The following is a 15,578-nucleotide window of genomic DNA, read 5'->3' as shown; positions in this document are numbered from 1 at the left end:
GAGATGGATTCTCTCTTAATGTTAGAAAGACAGTGAGGAGAAACATGATCATAGAAGTGATTTTGGAGTATTACGATATGAGCTGTTTATAGCTTTTCTGCCCAACATACCTTCAAGTCTAATGGATCTTACCTACCAACTAATTTAAGACAAAAATAAAAAAAACCCAAGGTTTGACTTGCTCATTTGTCTTTAACTTTTTGTTCCTCTTCTGATTTTAGGTTGGTTGTGGTGCTGGAAGCAGCGTCTTTCCAATTTTGAAAGTTCTGTGGTATGTAATGTGGATTTTCAAATATGAAAGTTCTAGTCTCATCTGCTTCATTTTCTTCAGATGTTGGTGCTAGACCAAAACTGCTGGAAGTGTTGAGTGGGCTGTAAACAGCTCTGAAATTCTGATTGCTTGCAGACCACAGATCACCTTAGTACCATCAGTACAAAATACTCCTCATAATTGTGAACCCTAGTCTTGGGAGGGACCATGTTTGACAAGACCAATTTTTTTGCAATTAATCTCAGGAAAGATTAAATACTCTCTTGTCCTAAATGTCGCCATAAAGTTACCAGATATCTCTTAAAAAGACCAAAATCAGAGACACTAGATGATGGCATGTGATACACTGGTACAAAATTGTATCCTTTCTGAATTTGACTGGTACCTTTAGTCATACTGCCTCAGGTTTTGGTGTCAGGGAAGGCACAAGTCCTGTATTGCACTACATTGGTCCTTGAAATATCTTAATCCACTTAGCTCCTTCTAAAATCGGAAACTGTTATGACAGCATGTCCTCTTTTCCATGTAGACAGGAAGGTTTTATTGGAAAGGCTGTGTATGTATCAAGGGTTGAAATACATTTCTTTATATTCGTGCCCACAAGAGCTTGAGTATGACACAGGTAGTATAAATTCTGTAAGTGAATTCTGATTGCTAGCATTATGACTATAAAAATACTCCATTTTACAGATGTGGAAACAAGGGAGCAGAAGGAATTGCAGGATGTGTCAGGGTCATCTGTGAGGCATATTAGTGTTAGCAGTGCATCTCCTTCCCTGTTGTACTTTAACCTCAGCCAAGTACCACACAACCACTCACTCCCCCGTGCCTCTGCTCTGGTAGGAAGAAGAGGAGAATTGGAAAAATAAAGCAAAACTTGTGGATTGAGATATGAACGGTTTACTAACTAAAATGAAATAGAATAGGTTGGTTCTGGGGCCAGACTTATTAAACATCTTCATCAATGACCTGGATGAGGGGGCAGAGTGTACCCTCGGCAAGTTCCCTGATGACACCAAACTGGGAGGACTGGCTGATTCCCCAGAAGGCTGTGCTGCCATTCAGCAGGATCTCGACTGGTTTGAGAGTTGGGCAGAGAGGAACCTCATGAGGTTCAAAAAGGGCAAGTGCAGGGTCCTGCATCTGGGAAGGAACAACCCCATGCACCAGTACAGGCTGGGGGTTGAACTGCTGAAGAGCAGCTCTGCAGATGGAGACCTAGGAGTTCTGGTTGATAATAAACTGAACATGAGCCAACAATGTGCCCTCATGGCCAAGAAGGCCAATGGCATCCTGGGATGCATCAAGAAGAGTGTTACCAACAAATCATGGGAGATTATCCTCCCGCTATACTCTGCCCTGGTGAGGCCTCATCTGGAGTTCTGTGTCCAGTTCTGGGCTCCTCATCTCAAGAAGGACAGGGAAGTGCTGGAGAGAGTCCAGTGAAGGGCCACCAAGATGATCAGGGGATAGGAGCATCTGTCTTAGGAGGAAAGGCTGCACGAGCTGGGACTCTTCAACCTGGAAGAGGAGCATGAAGGGGTCCTCTTTAATACTTACAAGTATTTAAAAGGTGTGTCAAGAGGATGGGGCAACACTTTTTTTTCCTGTAGTGTCCAGTGACAGGACAAGGAGTAACAGACAACAGCTGGAACACAGAAAATTCCATTTAAACATATGGCAAAACTTCTGTATGGTAAGGATGAGGGAGCCCTGGCACAGCCTGCCCTGGGAGGGTGTGGAGTCTCCTTCTCTGGAGTTTCACAAAACTCACCTGGACGTGTTCATGTTTGACCTGATCTAGGTGGACCTGCTTCAGCAGGGAATTGGACTAGATGATCTTTAGAGTTCCCTTCCAACTCTTAGCATTCTGTGAACAATAATAATGTACTACAATAGTAGTAATGAAAATGAACGTAACAAAAAAAGGAGAGAGAAAGGAAAAAAACCCCAAAAAGCACCAAGTAATGCACAATCTAACTGCTCATCACCCAGTGACAGATGCCAGTGATCTGCCCTTCTCTGCCAACTCCCTCAGTTTCTGTACTGGGCATGACGCTCTGTGGCATGGAATAGCCCTTTGGCCAGTTGGTGTCAGCTCTCCTGACTGTGTCCTCTTCCAGCCTCTTGTGCCCCCTCAGCCCTCACTGGCAGGGCAGAGGGAGAAGCAGAAAAGGCCTTGATGCTGTGCAAGCCCTACTCAGCCATAACAAAAACATCTCTGTGTTGTCAATGCTGTTTTCAGCATAAATCCAAAACATAGCCCTGTATCAGCTACTTTGAAGAAAATTAACTCTATACCAGCTGAAACCAGGAGAATCCCACAATAAATCCTTTGCTTTAGGCAGAGTATAATGAAAGTTGAATCCACTCATTAGGTGTTTTTCATGGAGATCTTTATTACACAGCTCCTTCAGTCAATTGCATTGGTCAGTATATTGAACAACAATATATTGGTCTTGTGTATGACCTGAAGAAAACATCTCTTATCTTTTAGCAGGCCTGTCTTTATAACACAACTAGTTTTACTCTGAAATTAATAAGAATTGCCTTTTGTATCCATATAGAAAGAAGACAGTGTCAAGTATGAGTGTACTCTAGCTATGAAACAATTCTCCACTTAAGTTTGTCATGTAACTTAAACAGCTTTCCCCTGCATCCATTAAAATTCAGGTAACTGCTTTTTAGTACAGTGCATGAAATCACCATCCAGATGAAGCCATGCCTTTATGTTAATTTTCTGCATAGCTCCTATTCTGCACTAAAAAAATGGGAATATCATCCTAACAAGTCAATTGGGTAAATAGCTTAGCTTTTCCCAAGGGACTGACTGGATCCAAACACTGCTTGTCCTCATCCATGATAAATATCTAAACTCACCAACTCTTATGATGGGCACAGATCTGATAAAAGTTGTGGTGAGCAACAAGGATGGAATGTATTTTGGTCCACAAGACTTCTTGTCTTGAGCCCTCAGAGAGAAGTCAGTAACTCAGCTTCATATACTGTTGAGATCTGGTTAGGTAGACACTGCCAGAGTTTGATTCCATTTCTAAAGAAACTGTCTGTCCAAAATCTCAAATATTTTGTAAGAGAGATTAATTGAACATGAGTTGACCATGAAGTCATCCCTCAGTAGGTTTTGTGGGGCTTGCTCAGTTTCCCTTAAGTGAATTTTTCAAAGGTGAAAAAATTTCTCCATAGGGTCACTAGTGCCTGAGGAATGGTACGAGGAAATTTGCAACTGGCTTCGTTTTGGATGGAAAGGAAGGGAAAAAGGTGCTACAGGAGATTTTTATTCATCTTGGCTTACAAAACAAGGGGATAATGGAGAGAAACAATCAATACTGCTAAATCTAATCAAAAGCACAGCAAGGTGGCACATGGGAACCCAAACCTCTATGGAACTGTGGATGACCTGCAACACCTCACCCATGCTCAAATCATATTGCTAATTAAACTGCATACATGGGCTAATGATAGAGACTTGATGCAGTGCTTCTCCAAAGAAAAAGTGACCTACTAATGTGCATTTATGTAATGCAACACTGGGACATTGTCATCAATCCTGACAACCCTCTGTGACCTTCTTTCTTTTCCTTTTCACTTCCTCCCTGTGAAGGCTATAATTTTCCTTTCTATGCTAACTGCCTGTTGGTATTCTTAAGAATTTGTCTGCCCTCTTGGTTCATTACAACCTATGTGGCTTTCCATGTCCTAGACATCAATGAAGCATGCTTGATCAAACCTGTGGAGAACCCCAAAAGGCCCTCTGTAGTTCCATGGACACTGATGTAGACTTTAATCTTTTACAAAAATAATTTTTAACTGATGTTGGTTTTGTTTTCCTAGCAACACACCTGGAACCTTTCTATACTGTTGTGATTTTGCTTCAGGAGCAGTGGAGCTGGTAAAGGTAATTCATATGCTCGCTTCAGAGTGCCTTATAAGCCTGTAATTCAGGAGGCTGCCAGGAAGCCGTCTTCATGAAAAAGAACGTGATGGCTTTGACAACTTTTAACTGAAGTTTTCAATATTCCAAAGAACAAAGTCTTACTCTGTGCAGAGAGGAATGAATACCATCAGTGAGCTTGCTTCTCAGCTTGAGTAGGATACCAGAATAGGCTTTTATATGAAATATTTTACAATGCTTAATAATTGAAGAAAAAAAGTTTCTTGAGTCACAGTAAACGTATTAACTACTACTATTCTCTCTGTGCCTTTTTTAATCTTTTTCCTAACAGTCACATTCGTCCTACAATTCAGCCTGGTGTTCTGCCTTTGTTCATGATGTGTGTGATGATGCTTTACCTTATCCTTTTCCAGATGAGATCCTGGATGTCATTCTCCTTGTCTTTGTGCTCTCTACTATTCATCCTGACAGGTAAATGAGGACCAAAGGGCAAAGCAAATGGGTTAAAACTCTTTTATCACTGGAGAATTTCAAGAATAGCAAATGAAGATGATGAATCTTTAATTTATTATTTAGTAAGCTGCAATATATATAAAACAAGATGTTTTAAATGCTCTTTCCCATTTTCAGTCTTCAAGAGGAAAGCTGGTCAAGCTAATTAATTAGTGAGTTTCCTGTCTTCATCAAAAGACAAGGGGGTATATTGTAACTAAAGACATCTCAATTAAAAAGTGACAATGATTCAAGAAAATTAAAAATTAAAAACCAAACCACTAGTCTTCTAGAAGGAAATTATTTTTACTGATCAAAAGCAAACATTTATGATTTAATACTCTACAATATGTTGTTAAAAGCTTAGGTTGCTCGTTTGGCCACATATGCAAATGCTTACATGCAGGGTTCTTAAAACAAAATGGATTCAGAATTTTGTGACTTGTTTAGATTAAGAAAACTTGATCTAATTTTCATGCATAGTGTTGTGCTGAGTAGTGTTAGCTTGTTACTAATGCCTCTCAATGTCTAATGAACCAAACTGTATGACTGTTAAGGCTGGCTGGTTGTGAAAATGCTGTTTTTTTTAATGGGAAAAATGCAAAAGAGTGCATGTAAGTTAAGCTCCTTGACTCTGCCCTTAACTAGATCATATGAAGGGAAAGACATGCTGTATGTGTGGTAATATATCTGTTGTTTAAAGAATGTCGTTAAAATGGGCTTGGCAAACAGAGTAGTATATGCCTAAGTCTGAGAATGGTTTCCCTGCCTAAGTTATTAATGATTAACTTTACAGAAAAATCTTTCCCATATAGGATATTGCTGCTTCCTGTTTGTTCAGAGATGAGAACATGAGTCATGCAAAGCCTGGGTCCCGATTTCAAAAACAGTTCAAGCAGTAGATTTAAAATCTCTGTAACTGTGGTGACGCTGCCAGGAAGAAATTTGACAATAGAGACGCATTCATTCTATCACTTTGCCCGTAGAGGCAATAATCTGATGTTCTGTCATAATTTCTGTGGATCTTTTCCTATTAGTCATTTGAGAATGTTTGTCTTTTTGCCTTTTTTTTCTTTTTCTCCCCGTCTCAGCATCTAAAGGCTGACATGGATACTTGGATGCTTTTTTTGTGTGTGTGTATGTGTGTATACACACATAAAGATTGCTGTGTAATTATCTGTGTTGCAAGAGCCACTTTCCAAAGATTTTTTTAGTCATTACTGTCTTCTCATAGAAATAAAATGATTGCAGAAAGTCACATGTAATCCAGCATCATCTTATTCAGTATGTTTTTTCTGGAAACTTTGGAAGTGAGAAATGAAGCAAGAAAACCAAGAGAATGATGATGCAGAATTTACAGACTTGGAGACCTGGAAAATATACGTGAGAAGGACGTGTTTGTATTCAGCACAGTTGTTGCTTAGTGACATCTCCTTAGGCTGTTTAGTTTTTGATAATTGCTACTCTTGTACCCCATTTTAATGCACTTTAATTCTGCTAGAAGGCCTCTCTAAAAGTTAGCTGCAGAATTTCAAAGGTATTAAACTTTCATTAAGCTGTATAATTAAGGAGCTCTAGTCTTATGAGATGAGATTTCTCAAAGCACATTCACATTTTGTGCATGCACATTTTATTATATGTGCACGAAGCTCACATCTTTATATGCAGAGTCTGCGATTCTGCACACAACTCCCAGTCTTGAACAGTCTCTTATTGCTAGGTGGTGCTGCCTTGTCCATCTGTGGCAGCACATCTGGTTGCCTCTGTTGACTATGAGCAAAGAGGAGAACTTTTAAAGCATTTGGCTTCCTCTAAGGGAATTCCATACCTTAAAAGTATATAAGATGTCTGCACTGCTATTGCAGAAGGACTAAATTGCATTAGTGTTTTGACATTCTTGGGCCGAGGGGGTAAGGCCACCTGAGAGACAGGAGTGATATAAGAATGTTCTCTTGATACACAGTATTGTATAGTTATGTAGGACTTACTCTTCTTTAGCTCTTTTCAGATAGAGCACCCTGCCTTTCCATTTCATTTATTTTGCAATCAGTCTGGCTCTGCACCTCTACATGGTCTGTCCATTTCCCCGTGGGAGGAAGGGTTGAATTAGGCAAATGAACTTTCCTGCCTTGCACCCTGCCAGCTGCAGACTGTCTTTTGTGGTCTTTCATGAGTTTGGAAAACTTGAGTCCTTCAGTTTATTCTGAAAGAGTGAGGCAAACCCAAGCCATTATTCATTAGGAATGTATTTTGGAGATTAATGCAAATGTATTTATAAGAAGCTCTTAAGGTAAGGTTGAAAAGGAGAATGAAGATGCTCTAGGGAATAGGGAAGAGTACTGTGTATGGTGCTTATTCCTATCATACATACAACAGTCTGGTGTAATCTTGATAAGGAAGAGCTGATGTCAAATACCACTAAGATACACAAACTTGTCAGCAGTTTGGAGGATGTAGACTTTCCTCCTTTAACTAGCAATATCTTCATATGGAGTTCTGACAGATTCCTCTCCCGAGGTACTATTCGGATTCATCTTTTCATCCTTAACCATTACATACTGAGATACTGATTTATGTATATGATCAATACACCCATAAAGAAATCAGCTGTTTCTACCTGCCTTCCAGGCCCTTGTTTGGCTAGGTACAATAAGAGGGCTCATTCTAGCTCACTGATGCACATACCAATTTGTTCATTCATTGTTTGTCTGACCCATATACTCAAAACCTGTTTTAATCCATTCTTGAGATTCTGTTGAAGGAAAAGAGCTCCTTTTGTCTTTTCAGTTTGTATTCTCTTACAGCCCCTTTTAAATTGTTAGTTTAGAGGCTTTTATTGTAGAGTTCTTCCTGTTCACTGTTGTCTGGCCTTTTTATAGTAATTGTAGACACATCTTCTCACTGTAGTTTTGGAAATCAATGTATGTTACAAGCATCTAAGAAAAAAACCCAACCAATTATGTTCACAAATTTCACCAGTATCCCATCTATTTTGTAAGGATGCAAGTGGTTGTAAATAGATTGGCTAAACTACTGAAACCTGGAGGAATGCTGTTATTTCGAGACTATGGAAGATACGATACAGCGCAACTTCGATTTAAAAAAGGTAATTCCTGAATGTTTTTGTAGTTGTGTTCTTTTTAACTCTTTTAGGGAAAAAAATGACATGTCCTTTTTCATTACTGCTCTGATTTCTTAGGTCATTGCCTGTCAGAAAATTTTTACGTACGAGGAGATGGAACCAGAGTGTATTTCTTTACCAAAGGTATGAAATAGTTGTTTTATAGAAAGGTTTGAGTGTCTCTCAAAATGATTTGGATTATAAAAGCTCATCTTAGGACACAAATTTAAAGAAAGTGTTATTGGCTTTTTAAAAAATACTCTGCTTTTACAAAGCCCAAAGCTAACTGTTTTAAGTGTGCGTCTACACTTGTTGCATCTGTAGCCCTGCAAGATTGCTTGCAGACATGACTGGTAATTTCTCTTCATGTAAGCATTTTATGTCTAATGGTATGCTCAAATTTTAGTTAAAGATGTACTTGATTTTGTTCTTAAAATTGTGATAAACATACTTGGAAGGACAGTTGATAGCAATGTTCTGATATTTTGTTCTGCTGTGTTGGTGAATCTGAGCTGTGAGGCTGCTCTTTCTGCAGGAGCTACACTTAAATTCCTGGTTATGGATACTGTTGCTCTTTGCCTGTCCACTTACTTGGTTCTGTTGGCAGTCAGCTGAGACTGGTATATTTTAGTGCAGCTACTGGTAATTGTGAAAATAAGCAATAACAATACTATTTATCTCTTTTTACCTTCTGCAACCTAGACCGTAAGCAATAGAGATGGATCAAGTTTTATCCCAGCCTGAGTAATTTTAGAAGTGAGAGGGAGGATCTGTGACATGTATGGGAAATCATTTGAATTCAAAGAACCTTCTCAGTTCTTAAATGTTTTGTTTTGTGCTAACTCATGACAAAGAAGCTTAAAGTTTTCCAGTGGTGACTGATAGGAGATAATGACATTGGCATAAATGTGTGGATTTTAATTTGACAGGTTGAAGTAGCTTTATCTTGATAATATGTAAACAGTGACCAAATTACATGCATATGTTGTCCTCAACTCTGGCACACTGAAACCTCTAAAGAAAGGGGATCTATGAATGCTGTGAGTGATAACCAGTGTGGTTTGGGCTTCAACATGTCAATATAAACTGAGAGCTGTGAAAATGAGTTTCTAGCAAAAGACTTCTTACAGGCAGTTTCCTTATCTTCCAAATTACAAACCAGATTTAATTCTATCTTTGGTTGAACTACAGGTTGTTAATTACTGCATTCTACAAATGTGGGGTTTTTTGACTTTTTTTTAATTACAATAATTCTTCATATGGGAAAACAGATGAGATACGGAACATGTTCAACTTGGCTGGATTAACTGAAGTACAGAACTTAGTTGATCGGCGATTACAAGTAAACCGGAAGAAAAAAGTGAAAATGCAGCGAGTTTGGATACAGAGCAAGTTCCAAAAACCATTGCAGCTCTCTCTGAACAATCCTGAAGAAACCACAGAAAGGCACCCTTGTAGATAATTGTACGACGAACTCCAGAAACTGAAGCAAATGTGGGTACGTGTATCTCCTATAAAACTTGTGTTAGTCACTGAAAAGGAAAAATATACTGAACTGAAAACCTTTACCTGTTTTTTTTTGTGCATTTTCTCTGTGTGAAAATGATCTGAGGGGAAAAAAAAAGGTTTCTGACTTCTGCTTTATGCAATAAAGGAATATGAATTAATCTCATCATAGAAGTGACTAAATACCATTTTACTTCCTTGAATATGAATAATCAACATATATAAGCTTGTATCTTGTTCCTGTTGAAACTCATAGTATGTATAAGTTTTAGACTGAAGCATAATTGTTTAAGAGATTTAGAGAAACAGAATATCTGTTCTTGATAACACTACATAGAATCATAAAATTGTAGAATGGTTGGAGTTGGAAGGAACCTCTAAAGGTCATCTAGTCTACCCCTGCTGCTCAAGCAGGTCCATTTAGATCAGGTCACACAGGAACGTGTCCAGGAGGATTTTGAAAAACCTCCAGGGAAGGAGACTCTACATACACCCCTGGGCAGCCTGTGCCAGAGCTCTGTCACCCTTAACAGTAATGTAGATTTTTCTTAAGTGGAACTCTGTTCCATCTTTTGTCCATTACCTCTTGTCCTGTCACTGGACACTACAGAAAAAAGTGTTGCCCCATCCTCTTGACATACACCTTTTAAATACTTGTAAGTATTAAAGAGGTCTCCCCTCAGTCTTCTCTAGGCTGAACAGCCCCAGCTCCTGCAGCCTTTCCTCCTATGAAAGATGCTCCTATCCCCTGATCATCTTGGTGGCCCTGTGCTGGCCTCTATCCAGAAGTTCCCTGTCCGTCTCGAGCTGGGGAGCCCAGAACTGGACACAGAACTCCAGATGAGGCCTCACCAGGGCAGAGTAGAGGGACAGGGGAACCTTCCTTGACCTGCTGGCCACACTCTTCTTGTTGCATCCCAGGATGTCATTGGCCGCCTTGGTCACGAGGGCACATTGCTGGCTCATGGTTGGTTTATTGTCAACCAGAACTCCCAAGTCTCTCTCTGCAAAGCTGCTCCCCAGGAGGTCGACCCCCAGCCTGTACTGGTGCAGGGGGTTGTTGCTCCCGAGGTGCAGGACTCTACACTTGCCCCTGTTAAGTTTTATCAAGTTCCTCTTTGCCAGCTCTCAAGCTGATTGAGATCTCACTGAATGTAACCTATGTGTTTTGCAACTGTATTTCCTCTTTGGGAAGAAATTTCTCAGTGCATAAATAATGAAGACAAATATCTCTCTGATTTGCATGCAAGTTGTCATTTCATCCTAACTGTATGTGATATGCATAGGTGTCAAATTAGTCAGTGATTGGTGTCCTCCACTGTGACTGACTTATTTCTCTGAAGTCTTCCCTTTTCATCTTCATGCTCATCAGAAATATGCCAAACTCAAGTTTCTATGACAGCTTAGTGACATATACATGATATTTTAAGTGCCATAGGTTATAAACCGAACATCGTGTAGAAAAGAATTACCAAAATGCCAGAACAGTGTTGTAACTGATGGTAGGTAAATAAAAACAATGCTTGTGTCTGTTAGATATGCTAGAAAGAAGCAAAAGGAGTAGTGCAGGGTACATTTTATTAATACTATTATGGGGCAATGAATCACACTAAAATGGCTATCTATGTGGCAGCTGAGACATTTTTGTTGTTTACAGAGGGAGATTGCTTTCTTATGCTTGAGTCTTAGAAAAGAGACATGATGTTTTTGTATTGACCCTGTGGAGAGGCACCAAAAGGCCAGGACTATTTTACTGTGTCCAGTGCTTTTAAGAAGAAAAACAAATTGCAAACACTATTATTGGATGCAGACTGTGATGCTGAGGCTGTTGAACTAGTATTTAAAGGTGCTGCTTTTGTTATTTAAACGTGATGTTAGTCAATCAGCCGTAGGAGAGGGCAAGCCATGGATGGATGAATAAATCTCCTAATTCAACAAGGATATAGAATGCATGTAATGTATAACATGCATGCAGTTTTGAGTGCTATTAATATAGTGGCATTCTCAAAGTTTCTTTTCTTGCTTTTGTTTTAGTTTGAAGGGTAAGCATTTCAGAGCTGACAGACCAAGTTTTTTGCAAGTTGTTAATTGTTAAGCTCAGTAGAACTGTTTGTCTTCTAGAAAAACATAAATTATCTAAATTTAAATGCTAAGTGTCTTCATCTCCTTTGATGAGGTGAGGGACATGCTTGATTTCCGTAAACACACATCTGCTTTAAGAATGGTGTGCAATAAGGGATCTTTGAAGGTAGTATCTGATCCTACATTTCTGGTGTATTCTAAACTCCCATTAGAGTAAGCTACTGTTTTACAAATGAAGTGTCTTAGGAAGCTTTGGTTAGTATTTGCATTACTGTCATCTGCAATACAACTCTTGTGGAATAAATCAAAGGTTAAAACATAACTGTATTTCTTCAAGCTCTAAGTCTTAAGAAACCATAGCATCTGCTTGGGAAATGTAAACAAATATCTGCTTATATTTTTGTTAGGTTGCTACCCTGTGCTATTAATTGTGACTTACTAGTATGCATAGCTCTTAGTCTAGTACAAGGTGTTTTCAGTTGTAGAATTTTCCAAGGGTTGATGGTGATAATAAGCTCTTGAGCATCATGCAGTCATATTTGTGTGTGTGATGTAGATTTTCCGTGTGTAGAGGCTAATGAAATGTTTGCTTTGGCACCCACAGTGATATGTTGACTTTGGCAAGATTTTAATATGCTATGTTGTTAGTTTAACAGAAATGTGACATCAGACGAAACCAAACCCTGAATTCGTTGTACAGCCTAGAGCAAAATTGGCTGTTTCTCTTCCACACCTTGCAGCACAAGTATTGGCTCTCTCTCTTAGAATAATGGTGGCTGTTTTAGAAGTAATAAGATTGGTTGCTATTTGTAAGTGTAGAATATCCACTGTAAAGTGAACTGTAACTAGTCTGAACAATTGTAAGATAGATGGGCGGGGGGAATGGACAGAGACATCATTCCCGATAAGAACTTTTTAATCTGAGAAAAAGGCTCTAAGTTTCACTCTTGAAACCTGAAGTTGCTTCTTAAATCACATATGTAGCTGAAATCTCTAAATGATGTAAAACCATAGAAGTACACATTATATAAATACTAAAAATTTTAATTGCTAATTGCAAAGTACTGTTTCTGTTGTTGTTCAGCAGGACTTCCTTTGCTGGTAATGCAGACTTGTGAATTGATACAAATGGCAATTAGTGGAAGATAATCTGGTTAGAATTGAGCTTTGGCTTCATTGGTTTTGGCTTGCTTTATCAACAGTGTGTAATTTTTGCCCATCTCTACTGGTATTGCATTACCTTTAGGTACAAAGAGTGGTAATTAGTGGTTTAGTTTTTCAGCAAGTACAAGACAGCTATAAAGTATTTTCCTACACTAATTCTGAAATATGTAGTCAATAATAATTAACCCATATGAAAAATGTTGATTTTTTTTTTCCCAGTAAAACCAAGACAAGTACTTGGGACATATATCTACAAATCTGCTGCATCTGAAGAGGACAACCAAAATGCAGAGCAGATGGAGAGACAGCGGGAATTCTAGTGACACAAGGGGAAAGTTTCTTGTATTGGAAACTACTGTTTCTGTTTTGTCTTCTGCTCACAACTCAGCTAATCTCCAGACTGCTGTTTAATAATGACTAAAAATTTGTGATAAACCATCCTGAAAGTTCTATTAAACACCAGTGGAAATCGCTTAACATAAATGTTGCTATTTCATTTTGATTTGTGGTGTAATGTTTCCTCACCATTCTGCTGTGCTCTTTGATCTGTTGAAATATGCCTCATTTCCCCTTTTTCCCCATACATAGTAGACAATTAAGCAGTTTCCACAGGACCTATATATATATAAACATTTTCAGTAAAGTTTGCTGGCTGGGTTATTTCTAGGATCAAAGCAAGAGGGTTTTATTCTGTGCAGAACTGATTGCTTTTTCTTTTTGTGTGAATGCAATGGATTGTTTAGATTCTAAATTAGTATAGTGGTATTTGCTGTATTTTTAAGTTATTTTAAGCCATATATACCTTAGAGTATGCTCTTTGGAATGACACTGTTAATACTGGACAGTTCATACATAAACCACTTTTTTTTTCATAGAGTGTCTTCATAGTGGATGGTTAAACAACCTTGGAAATAAACCATGTATACATATTATAAAAAACTTCAACATTACTGCTGTTAATAATACAGGTCACTTTGCCTTTCAACTTCTCTCAATGTTTGGAACAATGAGTGGATATGAGGGGTTTTGTATATCATTGTATGCCAGTTGCCCTCCTCACGAGAATTTGACTGAAATTGGACAAGTCTAAGTCTGCTAAATGCAATTACAGTTAGTGTATAGTCAGTAAGAACCACGGGGGTTGCTATGGGCATCTTTAGCAGGTTCTTTGTTGTATCTGCTAGTCTAGGTAAATAGGTTATTCCTGGACTGGGTTTTGAGCTGAGAAGGGAACTTCTCTGTCCAGGGACCATCCTGCACTCTTTGTTAGTAATAAGCGACTGAAAGAAGAACTTGACTGATTTGAAAGCAAGAGCCATACAGACAGGAGGAGAAGAAGATGGAGGTTCAGCTTAAAAGCAGGCATGAGGAATGAGTGTTTCTACTGGGAAGTGGGGTAGGAAGAAAGCTTGGATGGACCAACAAAGCAAGGAGAAGGAGATACGGAACTGGATACGGAACTGAACAGGGAACTGAGGAATAGGACACCATGAGCATCATATAGAAACTGGGTAACAGGACATGACGTAGCAGAGAGAAAACTGGGCCTAGAAAAGACTGAAACAAAGTGGAAGAGGCAAGAGGAAAAATAAGACTTCTCTGTCTCAGAAATAGGGTGAAACCTGGGTAAACAAAGAAATTGGGGTAAGGTTTGGGGGTGGAAAGACCTCTCTTCAAGTCTTTCTCCCAAGTACTTCTGTATTTTCACATCTTAGTGGAATATTGTAGGCTTTGTTTTTCATCCATATGTGCACAACGTATTTCAATTTATTACGAAGATGGACTATTTCATTTGTTGTAGTTTATATGTGCTATGCATGTGTCTGCAGCAGTGCAGGCAGGTTTATGATACCCTGCTTTTGCTTTATCCTCGGGGAACAATTTTTTTACATTCTTTCAAGTAGAACTGTATAGTGACAGAAGCTACAATTCTAACCTCCTAGAAAGCAAATACAGAAGAATAACAGAAATGTTTGCATCCTGATTGTGTTCAATCAAGGTAAGACAATTAAATTTACTCCATATGTTCTGGTGTCCCATTTAAGTCAAGACCCTATCTGTAGATTATCACCTTGAAGTGCCTCCCAATCTCGGCTTCTGTTACACTTGCACCTGTTCAACAGAACTTAAATGAATTTGTGTAAACTAGAAATACAACTTAAAAGGAAAATAGCAGAATAGTCTTCAGGCTTTATCTGGGATTGCAATGGTTTACAGAAGGAATATGTTTATTATTTTAAAACCCTCATGGTTGCAGAAGAGCACTCATCCCAGAGGTTGAAAATTTAAGTTACTTGAGGTATAATCTGCATAATCAAGAATATTAAACCTAATATTCATGTCACAAAGCTTTGTATATTTCATGTTGGCCAAAACTATCTTGTTAACTGCTGCTGTGAAAAAGGAGTTAGCATCAAGATAGCCCCATTTTCAGAGGATGTTTTATTGATCAGGTTACTACAACTTTGAAGGGAACGTGAAAGATTAAGAAAACAAGTGTATTACTTTAATGATGGCTAAAACCCACTGATGACATACACAATTTAATAAATGCTCAAGGTATAATATAATATAATTCCTGTATATTGATACTAAATTACCTTTACAGTTCATTAAAAACACACCTGGTGTGTGCTACTAGTTATAAAAACAAGGAAAATGTTAACATTCTTGAATATTATGTAAAAATAGAGTCCGATATAGTTATATATGTGATGTAAAAATAGAATGCTCTATAGCTACTGCATAAATCCATTGTATAGTCTTCTCTGTAAAAGGTTCTGTTCATCTAGAAAAAAGAAACAGTAGAAATAGATGGTTAAAATTCCTAGAGACGTAGAAACTTCATATGAAGGCAGGTTAGGGAAATGAATGATGTAAAATGTGTGGATGGTGTATGATGTTATGTCTTAGAATTTAGAAGGTCTAGTTTATCTCTTTACACAATATAAATGGCAAGGTAAATTAGTCAAATCTACATTGATAAATATATACAATATATCCTATAAAAGTACAAGGAATAACAACTT

The 15,578-nt window shown here is 38.3% G+C and overlaps 1 protein-coding gene across 5 annotated transcripts in view; it reads left to right on the top strand.

Annotated features, from left to right (window-relative positions):
• The window catches only part of METTL8 (methyltransferase 8, tRNA N3-cytidine), a 31,153-nt gene extending 17,708 nt beyond the window's left edge, over positions 1–13,445 (top strand). For 4 of the 5 annotated variants that reach the window (XM_062005021.1, XM_062005024.1, XM_062005020.1 and 1 more), the window contains exons 6-12: positions 222–271; positions 4,124–4,187; positions 4,516–4,655; positions 7,676–7,782; positions 7,876–7,941; positions 9,069–9,295; positions 12,769–13,445. In XM_062005021.1, the coding sequence (XP_061861005.1) occupies positions 222–271; positions 4,124–4,187; positions 4,516–4,655; positions 7,676–7,782; positions 7,876–7,941; positions 9,069–9,259 (618 nt within the window). In that variant the 3' untranslated portion in view covers positions 9,260–9,295; positions 12,769–13,445. The remainder of the gene's footprint in view (positions 1–221; positions 272–4,123; positions 4,188–4,515; positions 4,656–7,675; positions 7,783–7,875; positions 7,942–9,068; positions 9,296–12,768) is intronic. The other variant, XM_062005023.1, reaches the window with a different exon arrangement.
• Positions 13,446–15,578: the final 2,133 nt, after the last annotated feature.

The sequence above is a fragment of the Colius striatus genome, chromosome 11 (assembly GCF_028858725.1).
Source record: "Colius striatus isolate bColStr4 chromosome 11, bColStr4.1.hap1, whole genome shotgun sequence".
NCBI lineage: Eukaryota > Metazoa > Chordata > Aves > Coliiformes > Coliidae > Colius > Colius striatus.
The sequence above is the reverse complement of the archived record's forward strand: the minus strand, read 5'-3'. Positions and strand labels throughout refer to the sequence as shown.